General features: G+C 48.7%; 1 protein-coding gene across 3 annotated transcripts in view; it reads left to right on the top strand.

Annotated features, from left to right (window-relative positions):
- The window catches only part of HPCAL1 (hippocalcin like 1), a 146,720-nt gene extending 126,295 nt beyond the window's left edge, over positions 1-20,425 (top strand). For all 3 annotated transcript variants that reach the window (XM_003411884.4, XM_064295029.1, XM_023550424.2), the window contains exons 2-4: positions 13,167-13,568; positions 15,568-15,673; positions 19,500-20,425. In XM_003411884.4, coding sequence (XP_003411932.1) covers positions 13,191-13,568; positions 15,568-15,673; positions 19,500-19,597 — 582 coding nt within the window. In that variant the 5' untranslated portion in view covers positions 13,167-13,190 and the 3' untranslated portion in view covers positions 19,598-20,425. The remainder of the gene's footprint in view (positions 1-13,166; positions 13,569-15,567; positions 15,674-19,499) is intronic.
- Positions 20,426-25,095: the final 4,670 nt, after the last annotated feature.

Here is a 25,095-nt window from a genome sequence, read left to right on the forward strand (position 1 = left end):
GCTCCAAGAGAGAGCTAAAATGAGGTTCTTCTTATTAAATATTTCATCTGGGCCCTTTGCTAAGTGCATGCAGACCGTCTCAGTGAATGACTGGGAGTGCCCAGGAAGCAGTCAGATTTATTTGACATTCATGGGCTCCATTTAATGGCTTCATAAAAGCAGGACTTCAAGCCCATTTGTTCCAGTTTGGTTTGAACCCCTGCTAAGATTTGCATTTCCACCCGAGATATGCTAAATCAGGATCTACATTTTAACAAGATCTCCAGGCGATTCTTATGTATAATAAATTGCGAGAACCACTGCTCTACTGGTGAGGCAGTGGTCAAAGTGATCAACTGCTAACTGAGAGGTTGATGGTTCGAAACCACAAGTGGTTCCAAGGAAGAAAGGTGTGGCAATCTGCTTCCATAGAGACTTACAGCCTTGGAAACCCTGCGGGGTCGCTATGAGTCAGATCGACTCAATGGCAGTGGGTTTGGTTTTGGGGGTTGGCTCTACTAGTGGTGCTTAGAATTGGTCCCTACCCAGTCGTATTAGCATTGCCTGGGAACTTGTTAGAAGGAGTTCGAACCGAAAGAACCTGTTTGAAGCCCTGCATTAAAGTTACAGCAAGGAAGCCATCTTGTGAAGCTGTCTTGGTGAGCAAGTTTTATATGAGAGGGAACAGAGATGGACACCAGCGGAGAACACCTTGGGTGGCGTCCATCACTGCTCATGAATCTTGGTGCCTAAAGGGCTCCTGGAAGGCTGCCTGGCAGCATACACCTCTGAGCACTGCACACAGTGGGGAAGAACACAGGCTGTGTCCTCAGACACACCAGGGCCCACAGCCCAGTCCTGACGCAGACAAGCCCTGGACCCACTAAAGCCCCAGTTTCTTTGTCTCTAAAATAGAGATGATGTTGACGCCTCCCCGTGTAGCCAGGGCTCAGCACCTTCAGCGTGGTCACCACCTCCCTGATTCTGGAGCCTCTAGCACATGCTCCCTAGATGTGGCCTGTGGGATCGAGCCTTCAGCGGCCTTTAAAATCTTCTTGTCATTCAGTTTGTTTGTTTGTTTGTCTTATTGTGGTAAATATATGTGTCACAAAACATTGGGCATTTCAACATTCTTCACATATACAGTTCAGTGACATTGTGTTCATTGTGCTATGCAACGTTACCCCTTTCCAACTCGTCGTTCAGTTTTGATCCCAAACTCCCTGGGGAAGCTGCCTAGTGCCCCCGTGAGAATGAATGAGTCCTTCTTGGAGCCTGTCATGGATTGAATTGTGTCCCCCCGCAAAATATCTGTCAACTTGACTAGGCCGTGATTCCTAGTGTTGTATGATTCTCTACCATGTTGTCATCTGATGTGATTTCCCTATGTGTTGTGAATCCTATCACTATGATGTAATGAGATGAATTAGTGGCAGTTATATTAATGAGAAGTACAAGATTAGATAGCATCTTAAGCCACTCTCTTTTGAGATATAAAAGAGAGAAGCCAGCAGAAAGACATGTGGACCTCATACCACCAAGAAAGCAGCGCTGGGAGTAGAGCGCGTCCTTTGGACCTGAGGTTCCTGCGTGGAGAAGCTCCCAGACCAAGGGAAGACTGATGCATCGCAGGGACCTTCCCCCAGAGCCGACAGAGAAAGAAAGCCTTCCCCTGAAGCCAGCGACCTGAATTCAGACTTCTAGCCTACTAGACTGTGAGAGAATAAACTTCTCTTTGTTAAAGCCATCCACTTGTGGTATTTCTGTCATAGCAGCACTTGATGACTGAGACAGAGCTCCGACTTGGTGTCACTTTTTGTGCCCTGTGCTGTGTGCACCTGTGCCCTGAGCAGCCTGGGAGGACATTGAGAATGGAGACCTGCATCCTGAGCCCTTGGCCAGGATTTTGCAGTCAGAGGGCCCAATGCTTAAGAGTATACTGTACCCACTTTGCACCCGGCCTGCAGCCCAGCCCTTAGGCCACACAGGGGGGAAGACAGTCCGCACTCCCGGGGCTTGGTCTTCAGGGGAGACAAAGTGTCTACTTGTGGGCACGTAGGCACAAGCATTCACAAGATAAAACAACACAGGACAGCAGAACAGTCACAGTGCAGTATGTGATGAAGCGCGTGATTTGCAGACAGCAGGTTTCCTGAGACTTCTCAGAGAATGCTCTGCCACCTTCCTGGGTTCCATTCCCTTTCTCACTCAGTGTCACGCCTCAAATTGGGAGGCAGGGATCTGAGGACCTGGGACCTCCAGACCCAGGGGTCCTAGCATATCAGACCTGGAAGGAGGCCCTGTCACATTGCCCACCTCTCCTGGAATATGTCCCTGTTGCCAATTGATTTTACTCTTAGGAAATTTCTTCATGTATCCACTGCCATCACTTGACAGTAGTTGTCAAGTCAATACTGACTCATGGCAACCCCATTGTATCAGAACAGAACTGCTCCATAGGATTTTACAGTGCCTGCTTTTTCAGAAGTAGCTCTCCAGGACTTTCTTCTGAGGTGCCTCTGGGTAGACTTGAGTCTCCAGCCTTTTGGTTAGCAGCTGAGCACATTAAATGTTTTCACCCCCCAGGGACTCTACATACATAAGACCTCCAGTTCTGGATTTTTAGGAACAGTAGGTTGGCTTAACATTCTTGAAGTTACCTTGAACTTCTTAGAACAAAGTTAATTTTATCCTACTTTAAAAAATGGTTATGCCACGTAGCACTTTAGTTCAACAGTCTGGTATGGTTAGGAAATCAAATAAGCAGTGGTGGGTACCCAACCTCAAAGCCAGCAGAGTCTCTATAAAAGAGATTTGAAAATAAAACAGTATTATTCCTACAAAGTAAGTCTCAAAAATGTGATTTCCCTATCAGCCATGATTCTGATTACACCAGGTTTTGCTAACTCAGTCTTTCAAGACAGTGGCAAGAAAACGTGTTTTTCCATCCATAGTTTCTTGATAGTTTTTCCCCAAAGTAAAATTTGCCTTTTGGTTCCTGTATAAATCACTTAATTTTTCTCAGCCTTACTTTCCTTCTCTATAAAACTGGGAATGACAGGTCTGCCCTGCCTACCTCCCAGGGTTTTAGGGTAAATTATAAAGCTCTGTCATCAAGATGGAGCCCTGGTGGTGCAGTGGTTAAGAGCTGCTAACCAAAGGTCAGCAGTTCGAATCCACCAGCTGCTCCTTGGAAACCATATGGGGTAGTTCTTCTTAGTGAGGCGTGAAGAGATACCTCATTGTGGTTTTGATTTGCATTTCCATCGTAACTAATGATGTTGAGCATCTTTTCCTGTACTTATTGGCCATTTGTGTATCTTCTTTGGTGAAATGTCTATTAACTCCTTTGCCCATTTTTTTGATTAGGTTGTTTGTCTTTTTGTTGTTGAGTTGCAGGGGTTCCTTATATATTCTGGATACGAAGCCCTTATCAGATATGGTTTTTAAAATTTTTTCTCCTAATATTTAGGTTGTTTCTTCAAGTTCTTTAATGAACAAAAGTTTTTAATTTTGATGAGGTTCCTTTTTACTCATGCTTTCGGTATCGTATCTAAGGATCCGTTGTTGAAAACTAGATCCTAAAGCATTCCCCCTATGTTTTCATCTAAGAGTTTTATGGTTTTAGCTCTTACGTTTAATGAGGTCTTTGATCCATTTTGAGTTAGTTTTCATATAGTGTGAAGGACAGGTCCAGGTTCATTCTTTTGTTTGTGGCAATCCAGTTGTCCCAGCCCCGTTGGATTAATTTAGCACCCTTGTCAAAGCCCTATTGACCACAGATGTGCAGGTTTATTTCTGGGCTCTCAGTTCTATTCCATTGATATATATGTCCATCATTATACCGGTACCAAACTGGGTTTTTTTTTTTTTTTTAATAATTTATTTTATTTTCCTTGTCGTTTTTGTCGAGAATATACACAGCAAAACATACACCAATTCAAGTTTCCACACGTCCAATTCATTGACACTGATTACATTCTTCAAGTTGTGCAGCCATTCTCACCCTCCTTTTCTGACTTGTTCCTCTCCTATTAACATAAACTCACTGCCCCCTAAGGTTCCTATCTAACCTTCTGAGTTGCTGTTGTCAATTTGATCTCATATAGACAGATCATAAAAGACCATAATGCTCAAGGCAGACATTCTTCACTAGTTAAGCTAAACTATTGTTTGGTTTTAAGAAGACTTCAGGGGATATTTTTGGTTTAAGGTTTAAAGATTATCTTAGGGCAATAGTTTCAGGGGTTCATCAAGCCTCTATGGCTCCAGAAAGTACCAGACTGTTTCGATTACTGTAGCTTTATATTATGTTTTGATATGGAGAAGTGTGAATCCTCTTACTTTGTACTTTTTCAGGATTGCTTTGGCTATTTGACCGTTCCTCAAAAATGGTCACCCAGGCTCTGCTTAGAATGCCAGCTTTCCCAAAAACCTTATCACCTCCAAAGTTAGCAAAACTTGAAAGTGGGTGTTTGTAGGTATGTGTACAACAACGATCATAAAAACACCTGTTCACCCAAGGCAGAACCCCCGCTCTGTGCCAGCCCAGCTGAAACACCCCAGAGAGAAGGCGGAGGGCCTCAACCACTTTAAGGGGAAGGCACTGGGGATAGGATCCTGCAGTCACACTGTGCTGCTTTCTGGGACGCTAATTGGAAGAAAATGGGAGCCTGAAGCTTCTTTCCAAACAGACTAAAATGCACTCAGCCTGTTATTTTCTAGCGGCTGTGTTTACTGTATTTTGCATTCTGCATAATCGGGTACCGTTCTTTCTATAAATATTTGTTATTTCAGGCAAAGAACGTGCTATGAGTTTGGCATTTCAACAGAATCTATAGGAACATAAATCACAGATACATTTTGAGGCAAATTGATACCTTCGTTCTGAGTGGTGATTTGGTTTTCGGTGGGGTGAGTGGGTTCTAAAAGGAGTGACTCTGAGCTTGGACCCTAGACCTTCACAGAAAATGGCTTGTTTCAATGATGAAAAGTAGGAATGCTCATCAGGGAAAAAAGATGTCCTATTAATTAACAGGAGTCCCTGGGTCATGCAAATGGTTACACGCGCTCAGCTGCTAACCAAAAGGTTGGCGGTTGAAGTCCATCCAGAGGTGCCTTGCAAGAAAGGCCTGGCAGTCTGCTTCCAAAAAATCAGCCACCCAAAACCCTGTGGAGCACAGTTCTAGTCTGACACACATGGTGTTGCCATGAGTCGGAGTTGACTCATTAGTATCTGGCGGTATTAACTAACTAACAAGGGGACGGTGGTGGTTTAGTGGTCTCCATGAGTTGGGATCAACTTGATTGCAGCTGACAGCAACAATAAAGTAACAATGGCGGCCTGGTGAAGGCAATCTGTCCATTACCATATCGCTGTCCCCTGAAATAGCCTCCCCTCTGGCTCCTGCTTGCAGCATGATGTGGGAGAGAGAGTCAGACAACCCTGGGTTCTAGTCCTGGCTTCACCTCTGAGAAGCTCCATAACTGAGTCTCTGTTTACTCCTTGGTAAAATGGGACTCATACACACACAGTGTCTGACAAAGGAGAGGCCCGCAGTGCCTAGGAACTTTTTCTGGTTGTCCTCCTGAGAGCGGGTCTAGGGCATTAAGGCTTTGTGCACCTCTCGGTGCCAGCATCATAGATACTTAAGGACCCACGTTGATCCACTGAGGGTAAGTTCCCTAGGGCAGTCATCTAGATCTGCTCATGGTTTGGCCCTCTGTCTGGCCACATACTGCAGAGTACATAATGCCACCCCCTTAAAGGACAGACAGACACCCCTCGTAGGTAAAGCATCAAATTTCAGTTGAAAGAAGTGAAGGATGAGAATAAGCCAACGTGGGATGGAACAGTCTAAGGTGCTGGCCCATTCCACACGTGGCTTTGCTGCTTTTAAAGCATCAGATGGGAGGGTGAACTAGAGATATGGAAGACAAACTATTGAGAGTCTCAACCCTCCAGATGCTGGCTAGAAAACCTTGCAATTTAAGAGTTCTGTAGAAAAGATAAAGCCTTGAGAGCAGCTGAACTGATTAAAGGATTGGAAAATAAACCTTTAAAAAAATTCTTTTTCAGCGCGGAAATTACCTAGGTGAAGGTGCAAAATTTACGGGGTGACTTGAGTTGAATCTGAAAGGTCTGCAGAGGATGGCCGCTCTGAGCAGGCGAGCTCTTTGGGTCATCTGCCCAATTCCTCATTTTACATATAAAGGCCCACGGCCGCACAGTGAGTCCTCCCTGAGCTGGGATGTGGCCGCTGTCCTCTGGCACCCTATACTGCCTGGGATCTCAGGCAACCTTCAGGGGTCAGCTTGTGAAATTTGCAGCTTGAAAGGCATACCTGTTGGGCCCTGGTGGCGCAGTGGCTAAGGGGTTTGGCTGCTAAGCAAAAGATCAGCAGTTTGAATCCACCAGCCACTCCTTGGAAAACCTAGGGGGCAGTTCTTCTCTGTCCTATAGGGTCGCTATGAGCTGGAATCGACTTGATTTGGTTTTTTTGGTTGTGAGGTTGAAGGCAGTAAGGAACTGACAGCAGCAGAAATGGAACTGAAAAAGTTGAGAGGAAGGTTAATAAGAGGATGTAAATTTGCCAGGGGAGGAAGAATGCTTGGAAATTAGGTCAGACGACAGAATTAAATTTGGGGAGAAAGATGCAGAAGAGGCCTTCATTGAAATGTGTGTTCGTAATTTACCCTTTGACCGCAGTCCACAAACTTACCCTCTGTGCCCATCCCTCAGAACCGTTCCTGACCCATCTCGCTGCCTCTGCCTCCACTGTCAGCCCTCCAGGGGCTTCTGGCCACCAGTCCACCAGCTGAGTCTCCCCTACAATCCATTCTCCAAGCTGCAGCCAGGTGATTTGTCACTTCTCCACTCCCAAGCCCAACCTGACTCATCACCTGGAGTCTCTACTTGGGCAGAGATCCCATGCTTTCCCCAGCCCGGTCCCAGTCAGCTCCCACCTTCCTCCCCACCAATCCCTGTTCCCCTACCCCTTTCTGTGCCCTGGCCCCAGCTCCTCACCTGTGTTCCACACCTCCCCTGTCTCCAGACTGTTGGGCCCTGTGGGTGCCCTCTACCGTGTCTGGCTTTGCTCTCCACCGGGCAGACACCCTGTCTTCCTTCAGGGCTCACTTCAAGACACACCTTCCCTGGGATTGTCCAGGCTTCCTATTGCCGTTCCCTCCCCAGAGAGTGCTTTCCTCATCCTCATTCCTGAAGCACCTTGGACATAGCTTTTACAACATTTCTCCTGTTCTCTCAGTTTGGGAGCAGCCCTGGTGGTACAGGGGTTATGCGCTCAGCTGCAAACTGAAAGGTCAGCAGTTCAAACCCACCAGCCACTCTGCAGGAGAAAGATGTGGCAGTCTGCTCCCGTAAAGATTTACAGCCTTGGAAACCCTGTGGGGCAGTTCTACTCTGTTGTCTTGGGTTGCTGTTATGGATTGAATTGTATTCCCCAAAAATATGTATCAACTTGGCTAGGCCGTGATTCCCAGTATTGTGTGGTTGTCTGCCATTTTGTGCTCTGGTGTGGTTATCCTATGTGTTGTAAATGCTAACCTCTGTGAAGTTAATGAGGCAGGCTTAGAGGCAGTTATGTTAATAAAACAGAATTCAATCTATAGGATTAGATTGTATCTTGATCAATCTCTTCTGAGATATAAAAGACCAGAGAGGAGAGGGACTTCATACCACCATGAAAGAAGCACCGGTAGGGAGCGTGTCCCTGCACTGAGAAGTCCATAAACCGGGGGAAAATTGATAACAAAGAGAGCAAGTCTTCCCCTGGAGCTGGTGCCCCGAATTCGAACTTCTAGGCTACTAGACTGTGAGAATAAATTTCTGTTTGTTAAAGCCATCCACTTGCGGTATTTCTGTTATAGAAGCACTAGATAACTAAGACAGTTGCTATGAGTCGCGATGGCAGTGGGTTTGGTTTTGCTTTATTGGTTTGTGGGTAGCTGGCACAGAGAACCACTCTCCTGCTAGGGGCCCTCTCCCCCTGCTGCCTTCTCACCTATCATATACCCCAACTTGACTGCAGCCCCCAGAGTGCAGGGACCTGGTTTGTTTTGTCCATTGTTTGTGCTCCCTGAGTGCACAGCACATAAAGAGCACTCCATAGATATTCTCACAATGAATGAATGAATGCACACTGCTGGGTGCTCCAGGCACTATCTCTTTACCTTCAAACTTCCCTGCAGTCCCTGATATTCAGAGGTGGAGATCAAAGCTCAAAGGAGCTGGTGACTTGCCCAAGGTCACCCAGCAGGGACATGTAGAGCCGGGCTCAGAGAGCTCACACTCCTGCACCAGCTGGACTCCTTTTTGTGACTTTTCCTTTCATTCCCAGAGCCCAGTGCATTACCTGACATGTAGAAGATGCTCAGTACTTGTTTGTTGAAATAACATGTGAATACGTAATGAATTCTATTCTCTGTGTGTATGTTCGTCTTTGCCCGCCATCTGGTTTGCCTGCTCGGTGACTGGGGAAGGAAGCTTCCTGAGCCTCACCCTCTTGGAGGGCCTTCTGGACTCTGATTTTCCGTGTGTGAGGGTGTGTGTGTGTACACATGCTAGTGGGTGACTGGCACCCACCACTCCCTACACACAAAGGTAGCGGGAAGCACAAGGCCTCCCTGACTGTGGAACTAAGAAAGGTGGGGCGCCAGCTGGGGCCGCAGTGAAGGAAGCACAGGACTTGGGGTCACCCCTGAAGTGTCCCCCCAAAGACAGCTGCTTGCAGAATCTGGGCCAGGCCTTCAAGCCCCCAGCCTCTGCTAGCAGAGCAAGCTACCACCTCAGGGCACCTGTGGGAGAGCCCATGGATAGACAGATAGATGGAGAACACCTGACCTGAGGAGCAGCCAAAGTGGTTTCTCCCTCTGCTTGCTGGCCTTTGGGTCCTTGGATTTGGTGGGCAAGGGACTTTGGCTGCAGGGTGGTGAGTGTGCCTGATTCTGAAAAGAGCAGCTATGTTCCCCGGGGCGCGTCTATGGAGACACACCTGCCAGCAGGAGGCGTGCCCTGGGCACCGTGTGCCGTGTAGTAGTGGCACACAGCCCTGCCACCTGGGGGGCTCTCTGGGCATGGAGCCTTCTCAGCGTGTAGTCATTGGTCCTCAGAGGCCACAGCTGGAGGGACCAGCAAGTTGGTCGGGGTAAGGCCAGGAAGCAGTCACATCACAGCAGGATCACTACAGAACCCACACCTCCAAGCCTGGGCTGGAGCTCTTTCTGATAAAATGAAAATCTCAGCAGTGTTTTGGTGGTTTTTCCTCTTCTGTCAGACATTGTGGTCATGGCAGCATTTTGAATTCTACGTTCACTTGTGTTTTTCATGTAGAAATCACTGCGGCCGTTCTGTTTATCCTGTCAGCTAGCTGAGTTTCTAAAGGGACCAAATGTTAAATCAGCTACACATGAAAATCGAGACTGTTCAGCCCTCCAGAGCCTGCTGCCAGACCTGCGTTATGCAGCAGAAGTCCCTGAATGGGTCAGAGAGCTCTGTTGTGGAGGCAGCAGGGAGGGCGCCTCAACTCCTCTGTAAAGTAGGGGTCATGTTTGTCCTTGTCTTAGGCTAAATTAACTGCAGTTGGAGAGCTGACATCATATGGCTGGCGTGCCTGGAGCTGGGACTGGACCAGGCAGGGCATCCCGCAGGGCGTGGGTTCGCTGTCGGCTTTGCCTTCCTGCAACCGCACTGCCCCCTCACAGGGACTGAGTCAGGTGGGGTGCAGAGTTGCTGGGCTTCATGTCGTGGAATTAACCTAGAGGTGAAGCAGAATGCAGATAGTGTAAACCTCGACAATGGAACAATAGTGGCTCCCACAGCAGAGGCTAACTGGAAGGAAGACAGAAAGGTGAAGGGAGGGATCATTCAAGTAGAGAATCAAGAGACTCTGTGTAAAGTTGCTCGATCAAGAAATAGAGGTTTGGGTATTTTATTTTTTTAATAGAAAATACATCCACAGGGTTCAACATTTTAAAACTGCAAGGAAGTTTTTGTGAGTCCAGCTCCAGCTGGGTCACATTCTAGGACAAGGAAAAATGACTTCAATATTATCTCCTAAATCATTCCCTCCTTTTGATCAGAGACTGGAGATAACACATGGATGATCACAAGGACACATCTACTGTGCCCTGAGGTATAAAGACAATAGCTAGGACAATCTCAGAAAACATCTAGGGACACATTCACATAAACAAATCATAAACAGAGCACAAAAGACCTAGACTTTCTACTCTTATCTTTTTCTATTAGCATTTAGTGAATAGAGAATTTGTTGGACCAATGAAGACCCTCCAGACTGTGGTTAATGAAACCTGTGCCAATGATTATTAAAAAAGACCATTCAAAATGTAGAATCACATTGATTTAGCAGTTTTGGGCCGATTGGTGAAAAGGTGATGCTTTCAGTGGCTTTGCCCATTTGTAATTTTAGTATATACTGATGATTCTATAATGTCCTTTGAACTCGGGCAGACATTAGCTCTGGCAGCATGCTTGTCCACTTCCCACTTTTGCCTTTTTGAATATATGCCAAGTAAAACTTTCTTTTTGCTTTAAAAAACCCCCAAAACGCAGTGCCGTCGAGTCGATTCCGACTCATAACGACCCTATAGGACAGAGTAGAACTGCCCCGTAGAGTTTCCAAGGAGCACCTGGCAGATTCAAATCCTTGCTTTGCTAAAAAAAAAAAAAAAAAATTACAAGAAGGTTTAGAGTACAAAGTTCCCATCCGGCCACAGTCCATCCAGCCGTCTACTTCTCCTTTCCTAGCCAAGGCTTTTGCGTTCTATTAAATCCTTCCAGAAATATACACACACATTGTTTTTTTCCCCAAAAGGTAGCAGATTCTATATGCTGGCTGGCACCTTTTCTTTTCACTTAAAAATACATCTTGAAGATTATTTCATAGCGGCACCCTATGATGGGCGTCTAGGTTGGTTATTATCACAGACCACGTTTCAAGAAATGACATTGTGCACAGGCTATTTGCACAGGCGGAGTGTCTTTGAATACATTTCTAGAAGCGGGATTGCTGGGTCAAAATGATTGTGCATTGTAATTTTGAAAGATATTGCCAAACCACTCTACAGTTCAAAAAAGAGCAAGCCCTGGTGGCGTAGCGGTTAAGTGCTACGGCTGCTAACCAAAGGGTCAGCAGTTCAAATCCGCCAGGCGCTCCTTGGAAACTCTATGGGCAGTTCTACTCTGTCCTATAGGGTCGCTATGAGTCGGAATCGACTCGACAGCACTGGGTTTGGTTTGGTTTTTTTTATATTATTTAAAGTCATAAAGATAACAAGTTAAAAAATATCTAAATATAAAACTAATAGGGAGGGAGGTGAAGAAAGAACAGTGTCAGGCAGTATAAAACCAAAACCCAGGGCACCAGAAGACCAAACTGTGCCCATCCAGTTGATTCTGACTCACGGCGACCCTACAGGACAGAGTGGAGCTGCTCCATAGGGTTTCCAAGGGGCGGCTGGTGGATCCAAACTGCTGACCTGTTCGTTCGCAGCCGTAGGTGAACTAAAAGGTCCCTTAGATGGTGCAAAGTTGGCGGTTCGGACCCACCCAGAGGCAGCATGGAAGAGAGGCCTGACAATCTGGTTCCCTGAAGATCACAGCCAAGAAAACCCTATGGAGCACTTCTACTCTGTAACACGTGGGGTCTCCTAAGTCACAAAACAACAACAAGAACAAAATCAAAAACCGTATGAGTGAAGCGCATTTATTATCTTTCATAACGAGCATCTAGTAGATACTGTTTAGAATTCATAAATCTAGAAGCAGTTATAAGTGGTCAGCTCTGGGATCCTGTGGGAGACTTTTTCTTCTTATTTCCTGCTCTTTTGTATGGTGGAGAAATTATTGAGCCATGTACATGCATTACTCTTAGAGTGAAAAAACAAAATTAGGGGGTGAGGTGAAAGCTGTATTAATGTCTAGCAGTGACATCACACCAGGACCTGCAGTACATTCAGGCCTTCTACAGAACTGCCGTGGGTTGTGGTTTCCAAAGAAGCAGGTCTCTAGGTTCCCACAGGTGCTTGAAGTTTTATGTATTTAGATTTTTTTATATTTAACATAATATCCCCTCAGCTTCACGTGTGTTTTGCCACGTGAGAGGGGCCACATGCCAACAATTACCTACCATAATTTTACTGCTTTGTGCTAACCAAAAGGGTGGCAGTTCAAATCCACCAGGCGCTCCTTGGAAACTCTATGGGGCAGTTCTACTCTGTCCTATAGGGTCGCTATGAGTTGGAATCAGTTCTATGGCAAAAGGCTTTTTTTTTTCCCCCTAAGGATATAAACGGGGTGCAGTGTCTGGAAGAGAAAAGAGCTGCTCAGCATGAAGGGCCTAGGAGCATCGTCAGCCTGACAGCTCTGCTGAGAATAAGGATTTATTTTAATTGCCTACATCTCCTATAACCCCCTGGTGGGCCCTTGATAAGTAGCTTGTGTCATTGATTTGAAGTTGCCCTGTTTTTTTTTTTTTTTTTTTCTTCTTCACATTTCAACATGCTTAAGTAAGAGTAGGAAACCCTGATGGTGTAGTGGTTAAGTGCTACGGCTGCTAACCAAAGGGTTGGCAGTTCAAATCCGCCAGGTGCTCCTTGGAAACTCTATGGGGCAGTTCTACTCTGTCCTATAGGGTGGCTATGAGTCAGAATTGACTCGACAGCACTGGGTTTTTTGTTTTTTTTTTTAAGTCAGAATACGTCTTGTAATCCGTGGGTGACCTGTCATAATTTAATTGGCAGTGTTTTGGCTTCCTTAGTAGTACAAAAATAATGATGTGTCTTACCGTAGGTGGGATCTTAATTTAAAAAAACGACCAAAACCAAACCCATTGCCGTTGAGTCTGTTCCAACTCATAGCGACCATATAGGACAGAATAGAACTACCCCGTAGGGTTTCTAAGGAGCGACTGGTGGATTCAAACTGCTGACCTTTTGGTTAGCAGCCGAGCTCTTAACACTGAGCTACCAGGGCCCATTATTCAAATACGATGATTGTACAAATAATGGTTTTATTTGCATCTCTCCAGGCCTTGGCTCAGGCTAGGCAAGGGCCTTTCCTCAGCCCTGCTCATGTCTGGAGGCAGTGGGGAGCCAGACGCCAGGCCCCCCGTGTTTATCTCCAGCTGACACCCCCTGTCTTCCAGGTGTAGTCACCGCCCCCGGCCACCATGGGCAAGCAGAACAGCAAGCTGAGGCCCGAGGTGCTGCAGGACCTTCGGGAGAACACGGAGTTCACTGACCACGAGCTGCAGGAGTGGTACAAGGGCTTCCTCAAGGACTGCCCCACTGGCCACCTGACTGTGGATGAGTTCAAGAAGATCTATGCCAACTTCTTCCCCTATGGCGACGCTTCCAAGTTTGCGGAGCATGTCTTCCGCACCTTCGACACCAACGGTGATGGCACCATTGACTTCCGGGAGTTCATCATTGCACTGAGCGTGACCTCACGGGGCAAGCTGGAGCAGAAGCTCAAGTGGGCCTTCAGCATGTATGACCTGGACGGCAACGGCTACATCAGCCGCAGCGAGATGCTGGAGATTGTGCAGGTACTGCCAGCTGGTCACCGGAAGGGGCTGGCTGGGGCAGACATGGCAAGAGGCCTGCCTGGCGTCACACTGCAGACCAGGGCCTCAGCCAAGGGCTCCCCATTCCCAGCCCAGTGCCTTTTATACCCAGCACAACAATCAGTCATCCTTGAGCAGGTTGCTAACTGTCCCCCTCTGGAGTGATTTTTAAAGCATTTGTCATGTGACTGGGTTGGTCCTTCCAGGCGGCAATGATGCAAGCCATTTTATCATTGCTAAATTGATCACTTCCTGTATATCTGGCCTGGGCTAAGCACGTTTATCTGTTTTCATCTTCACAACGCTGTTTCACAGAACAGTTCTTAGAGGGGTGATTCTGTGGGGTCACAGAGGTGAGAATTGTAGTAATTGAGAGGATACTTGATGCTTGCAAGAGGTACCTGCTAAGACCTTTGTAAATCCCCATATTTGAGAAGGCAACAAAGAGCTTATGTCCCTGTTTTTGTTAGGTGCTGGCAAGTCAATTTCCAACTCATAGCGACCCCCTTTGACAGAATACAACTGCCTCATAGGGTCTTCTTGGCAGCAATCTTTACAGAAACAGATAGCCAGGCCTTGCTTCCATGGAGTGGCTGGGTAGGTTCAAACCACCCATCTTTGGTTAGCGGCCGAGTACTTAACTGTTGCTAGGAATATGTACTTGTAAAGTGGGCCTGAAACATGAAGTGATCCCTAAAATAAAATCTGCCACAGAAATAGCACCACTTTATCAGACCTCTTCTCTCTGACTTCACTTCCGTCAACAGCTCTAGCAGATGAGTTTGAACAGCAGATCATAGTGTTTTCCAGAAAAAAATCAAGTTTTGTTCACTCACCAGGCTGCATGGTGTGTGGTAGAGAGCAGGGAACCAGGGAGCGAGTCAGCGAGCTGGAAACTACCTCTCCCTGCTATCACCCCCTGCAACCCTTCTGCTACAGCCTAGGGAGTCAATCTGGAACCCCTCAGAAGAGGTAGTCCCACCCTACATGTAAGGAGTTTAGGGTTAAACCTCAAGCAATGGGTATCAAATCCATGAACTGCTTTAGTGGCAGCCGCTACACAGAGGAGTAGCCAACCCATTTCCCAAATAGATGGGATTTCACAGGAGAATAAATTAACATGGATTTGGGGAACTCTGTGGGCCTGTTGCCACCACCTGACTCTTAGCTATAAGCGGTGGTGCAAATAAGAATTCTATTTCCCAAGAATCATTTATCCCAGCCCCTGTGTGAACCCTTAAAATTCAGTTGCCATCAAGTCAGCTCCAACTCATGGTGACCCTATGTGTGTCAGAGTAGAATTGTGCTCCATAGGGCTTTCAATGGCTGATTTTTGGGGGAAGTAGATCACCAGGCCTTTCTTCCTAGGGGCCTCTGGGTGGACTTGAACCTCCAACCTTTAGGTTAGTAGCCAAGTGCATTAAATATTTGCATCACCCAGGAACTTCATGTAAACCCTTACCCATTTGGAAATGGGCATGCCAATCACTGGTTGAGCAGATTGGCCTGGCCAAAACCGAGAGACACAGATGGTATCACTCAGAGCAGTGAAGAACAGCCACTCCTGTCCACATGGAATCTGGTTTCTAGGCCATCAAACCAAGCTCGCCTCCTCCAGCACCTTCTCATATATCCCCAGCTTGCTGGGTGATGTTTCTCATGTGACATCTGGCTGCTACACATTTCTCAACATGGATTGGTGTTTTCAGTACTACCAGGAGACCTTGGAGGGTCTTGACTTTGCATTTGGCTCTGCACTTGAGGAGGGTCCTTGGCCATGTCCCAAGGAGCCTGTCCTGTCTGCACACAGGGGTATAAGCCATTCTTTTAATAGTAGAAGAGTTCCCACAGCCAGTTAGCACCCTCACCTCCATTTCTTGCTGTGGGCTGGGTGGACGCTCACACCCTCACCCCCCGCACCAGACACATCCTGGAGTCTGAGCTCATTATTCACTACGTCCATTCTGTGTCTCTCCTGCAGGCTATCTATAAAATGGTGTCCTCGGTGATGAAGATGCCTGAGGACGAGTCCACTCCAGAGAAACGGACGGATAAGATCTTCCGACAGATGGACACAAACAATGACGGTAGGGGGCAGGGGGCAGCCTGTGTATGTGTGCGCGCACGCATGTGTTTACAGTGCTGTAGGGAGCCTAGACGAGTTTGGGAAATTTCTCTTCCCTCCGCAGCTTCTCACATGTCCCCCAGCCTGCCTGCCCCGCCCCTGGCCAGCCTGATTTAGCTGTCCTGAGGGCAGACCCAGGATTTGGAATCTGGGAACATCTGGTTCTGAGTCCTGGTTCCCTCCTCACGGCACTTTGGCCCTGGGCATGTTACTGGGCTGGGCTGCAGTCTCCGCACTTATAAAATTGGAATAAAATGTTTGGGGTGGCGGGGGAGGCAGGGGTGCTGACCTCCCCTGGGGCCCTGCAGGCGTTGGAATCCAAGGGTCCTGAGATCCTGGGAAGCTGGCGGCTCCTTACTTGCCATCATCTGAGATGTAAGGCCCCCTGGTGGCCCCAGGGGTCAAGGCGAGCGCTGTTAGGATATACATCTCTGCATCTGCCTTCAACAGCTGTGCCAAGGACCCTGGGGCCACACTACCACAGAAATGGTGGCAACGGTAACAAAGGGCACCACGCCCCAGTTTTCTGCTCTGCAGAGGCTGTGAGGTTCTGGTGGGAACCAAGTAAACTGACGATGCCATACCTCGTGCTGACTTTGTCGGGTGGTGCCACAGAGCAAGATGTGATTTGCTTTTGAACAATAAAGAAATGTGATATTTAGAAAAGAAAAAAAAAATACTTCCAGGGTTGTGGTGATGATTATAAATAAGGTAATGTGCTAAAAAGTGCTCTGTAAACTCAAAAGTGAGTTAAAGACCAAGCTGGCAGAGAGACAAGGATTTGGGTATAACCGTAGACAGAATAAAGCATAGCAGACAGCAAGTTAACAGTTTGCAAAACACATTCACACAGAAAACAAGGCAGCCTTGTGCCTGACATTGCCTTTGGGCTGATTCAAAATGTGCTTCCCAACCTCCAGTGTAGCAAGGCACAGACTTTGGATCATGACAGGCCTGCACTTGAGTCTTGGCTATCCCAAGCCTCAGTTTACTCCTCTGTGAAACAGGATAATAAATCTAATCTCATGTAGTTGTGAGGATTCAATGAGAAAATGCCTGTAAAACTCGGAACACAGTACTTGGCACTCAACAAACAGTGGCCATTATTTCTAACCTCACAGTGTCCCCAGGCCAGCTGCCCACAACCACCACTCACCCCTTGACGTGTTTTCCCGGCTTACCCTAGCCCCGCACCGGGGCACCTCCCTAAATTGTTTGGGAACTTGGGTAGTGCGCTCCACTTGCTAATATGTCCACTTCCTCCTGTGAGCCCAGAGATACTCTCTGTCCCTGGGGCTGCGGGAGGGAAGGAGAGAGGTGATATTGGAGAAGCCAGGGCTGTGGCCAGGGATCCAGGTTAGAGTGAAGGGAGAGGGTGATCCTTGAGGCTTCTCAGAGGATGCTTCAGAAACAGGCGGCAGTCCATACTTTGTCCCAGTGCCCCTGGCCACCCCAGGAAAACACATGGCTCTGCCCTAATCTCTCCATGGCACGGGTGCCATTGTTAAGGCCACTCTCTCCTATTCAGCTTTTATTCAAGCAGTCCATATGATTTGAGCCCAGTTAACTGCTGGGAAGAGTCCTGTTGGTGCAGTGGTTAAGAGCTCAACTGCTAACCAAATGGTTGGCAGTTCAAATCCACCAGCCACTCCTTGGGAAACTCTATGGGGCAGTTCTACTCTGTCCTATAGGGTTGCTATCAGTCAGAGTTGACTCGACGGCAATGGATTTTAAGTGCTGGGAAAACACTGACCACGTGACACAGATGAGGGCCCTCCCACCCCCAGAGCCCTTGTCTGTCCTGCCCTCTGTGAGGAGGAGGACAAGGGGGAGGTGCTTACATAGGGTCATAATCTCAACATGTCCTCAGTAGTTTTCCCTGGGTCAGCTCGAGGCTTCTCCTATGGCTGCTGACCTGGGCTCAGCCCAAAACCTCCTGCTAGGAGAACTTAAAAGGGTAGAAAGGAGAACAGGGCCCGCCTGGCAGCCTTACTCCCCGTGGCTTTTGGGACTTTGAGACCCTGAGACCTCAGACATGCATCCAAGAAAATCCCCACTCCCTGCCTACTGCCAGAGGTCAGATGTGTGGGGAAGTGGCCGGTAAAAGCCACCACCAGCCATGTGGGGAGAGTGGCAAGGCCTGATATCCCTCTATTTGCATAGGCACAACCTCAGGCACTTCCTCCTCTGCTGCGGTAGTGGCTATCCATTCCTACACACCCTGCCATTCCCAATCCACTCCCTAGCCTTCCATAGAAGAATCCTGATCAAAACCCAAAAACCCACTGCCATCCAGTCGATTCTGACTCATAGCAACCCTGTAAGGACAGAGTAGAACTGCCCCATAGAGATTCCAAGGAGCGCCTGGCAGATTCGAACTGCTGACCCTTTAGTTAGCAGCCATAGCACTTAACCACTATGCCACCAGCATTTCCGAATCCTGATCAAAAGGGGGAAAATGCAGAACAGAACTTCAAATTCTCACGGACGCTAGACTTTCTGGAGCCATGGAGGGTGGCTGAACCCCTGAAACTATTGCCCTGAGATAATCTTTGAAACTTGACCCAAAATATCCCCTGAACTCCTCTTGAAACTGAACAACAGTTTAACTTAGCTAGTAAAGAATGTCTGCCTTGAGCATTATGCTGTTTTAATGACTATATGGGATCAAATTGACAACAGAAACTCAGAAGATTAGATAAGAACCTTAGGGGGAGTGAGTTTATGTTAACAAGGGAGGAACAACTCAAAAAAAGGAGGGTAAGAATGGTCACACAACTCAAAGAATGTAGTCAGCGTCACTAAATGGCACGTGTAGAAACTGTTGAATTGTTTGTTTTGCTGTATATACTCTCAACAACAACAGCAAAATAATTTTTTTTTAATTTAAGGAAACAAAATAATTATGTGAGAGAAGGGCACGGTGGTTGAAAAACTGAATCCTCCTACCACAGCTCAGCACCCTCTGGAGCCTCGGTGGCAGGTGTCCTCAGAATACCCATCCAGCCAGATGGGGCCCTTACCCCCGGCCACCCAGCCTGGCGTGGAGCCACTGGCGTCTGCGTCTGGGAGAGGGACACATTTGTCCCCAGTGCAGTTCATCTGTAATTACGTTTCCACAGCACTTAAGTCTTAAAACCCACTTTGCTATCTCGTGATTCTAGAAGTAACAGGGTCAGGGGTGAGGGAGGGCCAGAGGCTGAGAGGAGGAAGCTGGCTGAACCCTTTTTGTGGCCCTTATGCCTTTACTGGTCCCCCCACCCACCTTGTGGGGCAGATATTGGAGAAGCAGAAAGCCAGACTCAGAGCTTGTGCAGAGGTCAGACACTGCTCGTGGCAGGAAACCACGCCTTAGGCTGTGAGTTCAGGCCCTGGGCTGCCTGGGGGCACCCTGCCCGGTGCGGCCCTCTCAGCCCTGAATTGCTTATGAATTAGAGGCAAAGGGCATCTTTTTTCTTGACAAGTCACACATTCCTTAATATGTAAGAAGTGGAGTGACTTTAAAAGGCTTTAAATTACCCTCATCAGCCACGTCATGCCACCATACTGGATAGGTCCTTTTAGTCGCCTGATACTTTGCAGTGAGCCGTGGAAGCAAAGTGTTTTCCAGAAATACTTCTGAAGTGAGCGGAGAGATGCTGATGCAGTCCAGCTTCTAGAAGGCTCAAGACTCTGAAAAAAAGAGGGGGTGGTGTCCCTGACGTGATAATTGTCCCCATCCTCCTGGGACGTATAAAGAGCAGTGAGCACTGCATAATTCTGACTTCTCCCGTTCTCTGTCCCTGTAGGCAAGCTGTCCCTGGAAGAGTTTATTAAAGGTGCCAAGAGTGACCCCTCCATCGTCCGATTGTTACAGTGTGACCCCAGCAGTGCGAGCCAGTTCTAAGGAAACGGGTATCTGGACAGTCGCAGAGAAACACACGGGCTTGTCTTGCTGTTTGAGCTTTGCTTGCAAAAGTGGATGCCTCCTCAGTCATTTCTGCTCTTCCGGGACCGGTGCCCAGGCGACACCATCACGCCGGCCTGGCCCTGCTGGCTGCGCCTCCCTCCTCCGCCCAAACAACGTGATGTTCCTCCCGTCCTGCCCCCGTCTCGGCCTGTTCCTTTCCGGGGTGACTCACTGGGTGTGTTTACACGGAGGGTTTAAAGTGTTCAGGGCTCCTGGGGCAACCCCCTTCCTACGGGGAGCCCAGTGGACAACACTGAAGATTCTAGGTAGGACTTTCTAAGATAGCACCAGGGCCAACTAAGTTATTTTGTAATCCCAGGTGACTCTGCCGGAAAGGTAGGGACGGAAACGGAGCACGATTAGACAGAGCAAGTCCCTACCCGAGCATGGCTCCACCTATCTCGTTGGTTTGTTTTCTCTGACCAAAATTGCTTGCACTTATATATACTGTGGTCTTCTTTCTTTCCTATGTAAATTATGTGTATGGTGAAGTACAGTGTACAGTCTAGGTCCCGTATTTAATGCCTCTGACTGCCTTCCAAGCCTGGTTCCCCCGTGGCCTGTGACTCCTCTGAGCCTGGTTGTCGTGTGGTATTTATGCACTCTCGTGCCACCTGCTTCCGGAGGACCTGCATGCGTGCCCAGAGCCCTGGAGATCCTGCCGTCCATGTAGTGAGTGCAGTTGTGCGTTGAAGGTCTGTTCTCCCTGTTGATTGGTCTGGCATTTCCTGTATTCAAATTATCAAATAAACGGAATTATCTGGATCGTGTGTCTGCCTGTAGAAAATTGCCATTTTGGTGGTCGTGGTGCTCGGTGGTCATCCATTGAAGTGGATTCACTTGGCCTCAGCTGCTTGCTGTTTGCAAACTTGGTCCTTCCTGGAACCCTTTAGCCGTTGCTGTGTCTGTAAATCTGGTACAGCCTATTCTTCAATATCTGCTTCCCACCAAGAAATATTCGTGGAATTAAAAGACGACTGTTCTTGGCGGGTCTGTCTGTCACGCTCTCTGCCTTGCTCCCTCCCTCTCCTTCTCTGAGGTTTTAATCAGCAAGGCCGCAGGGAAGGCAGCTGCCGCGGAGGAAAGTGCGTGCACCAGAGGGAAACAGCCCAGGCTTAGAGATCAGACAGGCCTGGTTTCTCATCCTGCCTTCCCTGTGGCAGTCAGAATACTTCCAGGCCCAGCAGCTGAAAACCCAACTGAAAGCGCTTACATGGTAAGGATATTTGTCTCACATGCCAAGAAGTCCAAAGGCGGTGTGCATTCTTGGCTTGGCAAATCAGCAGCTTGACAGCATCGCTAAGGGCCAGGTTCTTCCCACCATCCCCACTGCCCCACCGCCCCGTCTCAAAGAGTCAGTTTTTGTCCTCAAACTGGTTTCCTTGGACTGCCAGCATGGCTGTCACTGTTCCAGGCAGTACATCCGACATGTGAACATCCAGAGGCAGAAATAAAGCAGCCGTGTTCTCCGTCCTTCCATTTAGAGAGAGGAAAACTTTCCTAGAATCCTCCCTGTCTTAGTTATCTAGTGCTGCCACGACAGAAATACCACAAGTGGATGGCTTTAACAAAGAAAAGTTATTTTCTCACAGTATGGTAGGCTAAAAGTCCAAATTCAGGGTGTCAGCTCCAGGGGAAGGCTTTCTTTCTCTGTTGGCTCTGGAGGAAGGTCCTTGTCCTCAATCTTCCCATTGTAGGAGGAGCTTCTCAGGCGCAGAGACCCTGGGTCCAAAGGACACGCTCTGCTCCTGGTGCTTTCTTGGTGGTATGAGGTCCCCCACTCTCTGCTTGCTTCCCTTTCCTTTTATCTCTTGAGATATAAAAGATGGTGCAGGCCACACCCCAGGGAAACTCCCTTTACATTGGATCAGGGAGGTGACCTGGGTAAGGGTGGTGTAACAATCCCATCCTAATCCTTTTAACCACAGGCAAAGATTATGATTTATAGCACATAGGAAAATCACAGAATGGAGGACAACCACACATGGTCTAACCAAGCTGATACATTTTTGGGGGGACATAATTCAATCCATGACACTCCCCATCCTCAGTGCCTTGCCTAGGGGTGTGAGGTCACCATGACTGGCTTAAGCCTATCAAGATGAATCCCTTGGCTGAGGGGGAGCCCACTCCCTCAAAGGACATGGTGCTTAGAAGGCGGTCGTCTACATTTGCTAGTGCTGCTATAACAGAAATACCACAAGCGAGTGGTTTTAAAGAATAGAAATTTATTTTCTCATATTTAGGAGGCTAGAAGGCCAAATTCAAGGCACTGCCTTGGTGGCGCAGTGATTGAGAGCCAGCAGGTCAAATCCACCAGCTGCTCCTTGGAAATCCTATGGGGCAGTTCTACTCTGTCCTATAGGGTCACTATGAGTCGACAGCAACGGGTACCTATAAGGAAGTCTCTATCTCTGTAGGCTGTGGGGAAAGGCCCTTGTCCCTTCCAGCTCCTGTGGCCCCTGTGTTCCATGGTTCCTTGGTGATCTTCGTGTGGCATCTGTCTCATCCCAACCCCCATTTGTGCTTTTTTCTGTGTCTCATTTGTATTTGTTGTAGGTCAGAAGTGATTAGGTTTAGGACACACTCCTTGCTGATATGGCCTCATTAACAGAAAAACGAAAACTAATCCCAGAGGGAGTTACATCCACAGGTACCGGGGTTGGAATTCCAGCACGTATTTGTGTGGGGGGCGGGGGGCGGGGGGGACACACAATTCCATCCCTAACAGAGGTGAACAGAATTGAGGTTCTTTTAGCAAGGATGGATACTAGCAGTGTCTGTCATGCCTGCTTCCTGGCTGTGGGACCTCTCTGTGCCTCAGTGTCTTCACCTGCAGAAAGGGCATGAAGAAGGCTGTAGGATGGTTGGAAGTAATGCGTACAGGACATGGAGCTCAGAGCCTGCTTTATTGTAGGCTTTCAGTGACGGAAGCTCTTGGGTTGATTTTAGCCATTTTTGTATCTTTTAAGACTCCATGCCTCCTTTTTTTAAAATAGAAATGATGAGTCACTCTGCCAAGTGTCTTTTGAGTCAGTGGGCACTACCAGAAGGGTGTTGTTTTTAGTTGTCAAGCAGATTCCAACTCATGGCAACCCCATGTGTGCAGAGTAGAACTGCTCTATAGGGTTTTCAAGGCTGTGAGCTCTCAGAAGCAGATTTCCAAGCCAGTCTTCCAAGTGCATTATCTAGCTTAAACCTCCCATCAACCCTACAATATAGTGTTACTACCCACATTTTACGGGTTGATAAACTCAGGTTTAGAGAAGTTAAGAAATTTGCCTCAAATCCTTAGCAATGGGTGGCAGAATCAGAATTGGAACCCAGATAAACTCCCAAGGCCATGAACTGCATCTCCTCCCAATTAGAGCATGGTCTTCAAATAACTGACCCAGTCTGAGGCATTGGTGGTGGTTCAGTGGCAGAACTCTTGCTTCCCACATGGGAGACGCAGGTTCAATTCCCGGCCAGCGCACCTCATGCACAGCCATCGCCCGTCTGTCAGCGGAGGCTTGTTTGTTGCTGTGATGCTGAACGGATTTCAGCAGAGCTTCCAGACTAAAGAGGGACTAGGAAGAAAGGCCTGGTGATCTCCTTCCAAAAATCAGCCAGTGAAAACTCTGTGGCTCATAACAGTCTGATCTGCAGTCAGTCACAGGGATGGTCCAGGACCATTTTGTTCTGATGTGCATGGGGTTGCCATGAGTCAGGGGCCAACTCGATGGCCGCTAACACCACAACCCCTGCTCAGTCTCTTTCTTACCAACCCTCTGCATCCCACTCTCAGACCTCTAGGTGTTGTGGGAAATGAAGAAACTTGCTCCTGGGTCCCTGAGCAAGTCGTCTTCTTGTTGTTAGGTGCCGTTAAGTCGTTTCCAACTCATAGCGACCCTATAGGATGGAGCAGAACTGCCACATAGGGTTTCCAGGGATTGGCTGGTAGATTCAAGCTGCTGACGTTTTGGTTAGCAGCCAAGCTCTCAACCACTAAGCCACCAGTCTTAGATGGGACATATTTGTGGTGCCCAGGCCTGATCCCCCCACCCACTCTCCTGGTGGAGAAGGGGTTGCACTTCTCCACTGGCCAAAGGGTGCCCTCCTGAGGCCTGGTTCTCAGGCCCAGGCGCTGGAGGGATGGGGCCACAGAATCATCAGCATGGCTCCTCCCCACCCCACCCCCGCCCACCTGCTGGGATTAGGTGTGGGCCTGAGGAGGGTGTGCCAAGGTGGGTTTCTGTCCTAATCTCAGCTCCCTGAGGAGGGAACAGGAACCACCAGGGGCTTCGGACTGAGAAAGAGACCGTGGCCCAACGGAGAGGTATTCGGGAAATCAGAGCAGTTGGTTCATTAGTTAGCTCACTCCCAGTCCTCCCCTGAGAGCTGCCAGTCCCAGGAGACAGACTCTGGCAACACAGCTGGAAACAAAGCCCTGTCTGCCCTGAGGAGCTGGCCAGCCAGAGGGAGACGGGCAGTTCAGGAGCAGAGAGTCCAGCCGAGGGCCAGGCCTGCCTGACCTCAGGACAGGGAGGTGGAGCCCTGGGCTTGGCCTAAGAGGCAGGTCACCACATTCCAGTCCCAGCTCAGCCAGTGATCAGTCATAGGCTGACTTCCCATGGGGCCATGGCTTTCCTGGTACCTGATGGTTCCATGGATCTGGGCTCTGGCCTCATGTTGGCAGTGATGGGCCCAGCCCCTCAAGCAGCCCCAGGACCAGGATGGGGCAGGGTGGAGGGTATTCTAGCCCTCTTCACACCTGCATGCTGCTGCCCTTTAGGGGCTCTGCGGGGTGCTCCATGGCCTGTCTCTCCTTGGCCTGAGGCTCCCTACCTGTGGCTGGGGGTAGGAACTGTGGGCGGGCAGGGGAGTCAGGAACACTTCTCAGAGAAGATGGGGTGAACACAGTAGACATCAGGACACAGAGTGGTGAAGGAGCACTGGGAGCCTGAGCTTGGAGGAGGATGTTTATTGAGCAAACGTTTACCAAGAGCAAGCTTGGGGAGACCAGGCAGAGGGGGGTACCACCCAGGGACCAGAGTCCAGACCAGCTGTGGAGATGCATGCAGGGGCCTGGAAAACACACCCTGGCCAGGAGAAAGGGCCTGCGGGTGTGGAAAGGTGTACTGGAGCCAGCTCAGGGAAGGGGCACCCAGCCCCAAGACGGCACAAAGTGGGCTCTCCCACAGAAAGCCAGGGGAAGCCTTCCTCACCTCTGGCTCTTTCCAGCAGCTTCTGTCCACTGGGGATGAGTTTCCCTGGAGCCCAGGTGTGAAACGGAGTCCATCTCTGAGGAAACATCCAGGCCACCTGTCCTCCCCCAAAGGGCAAATGTTGGCCGATCTTGTCTGGAGACCGGGAGGAGGCAGCTCCTCCTGCCTGTGAGCAGCGTGTGTGTGTGCCCCAAGCTCACCCCCAGGCCCCCACAGGCCCTCCGTGCT

Source organism: Loxodonta africana, chromosome 12 (assembly GCF_030014295.1).
Source record: "Loxodonta africana isolate mLoxAfr1 chromosome 12, mLoxAfr1.hap2, whole genome shotgun sequence".
NCBI lineage: Eukaryota > Metazoa > Chordata > Mammalia > Proboscidea > Elephantidae > Loxodonta > Loxodonta africana.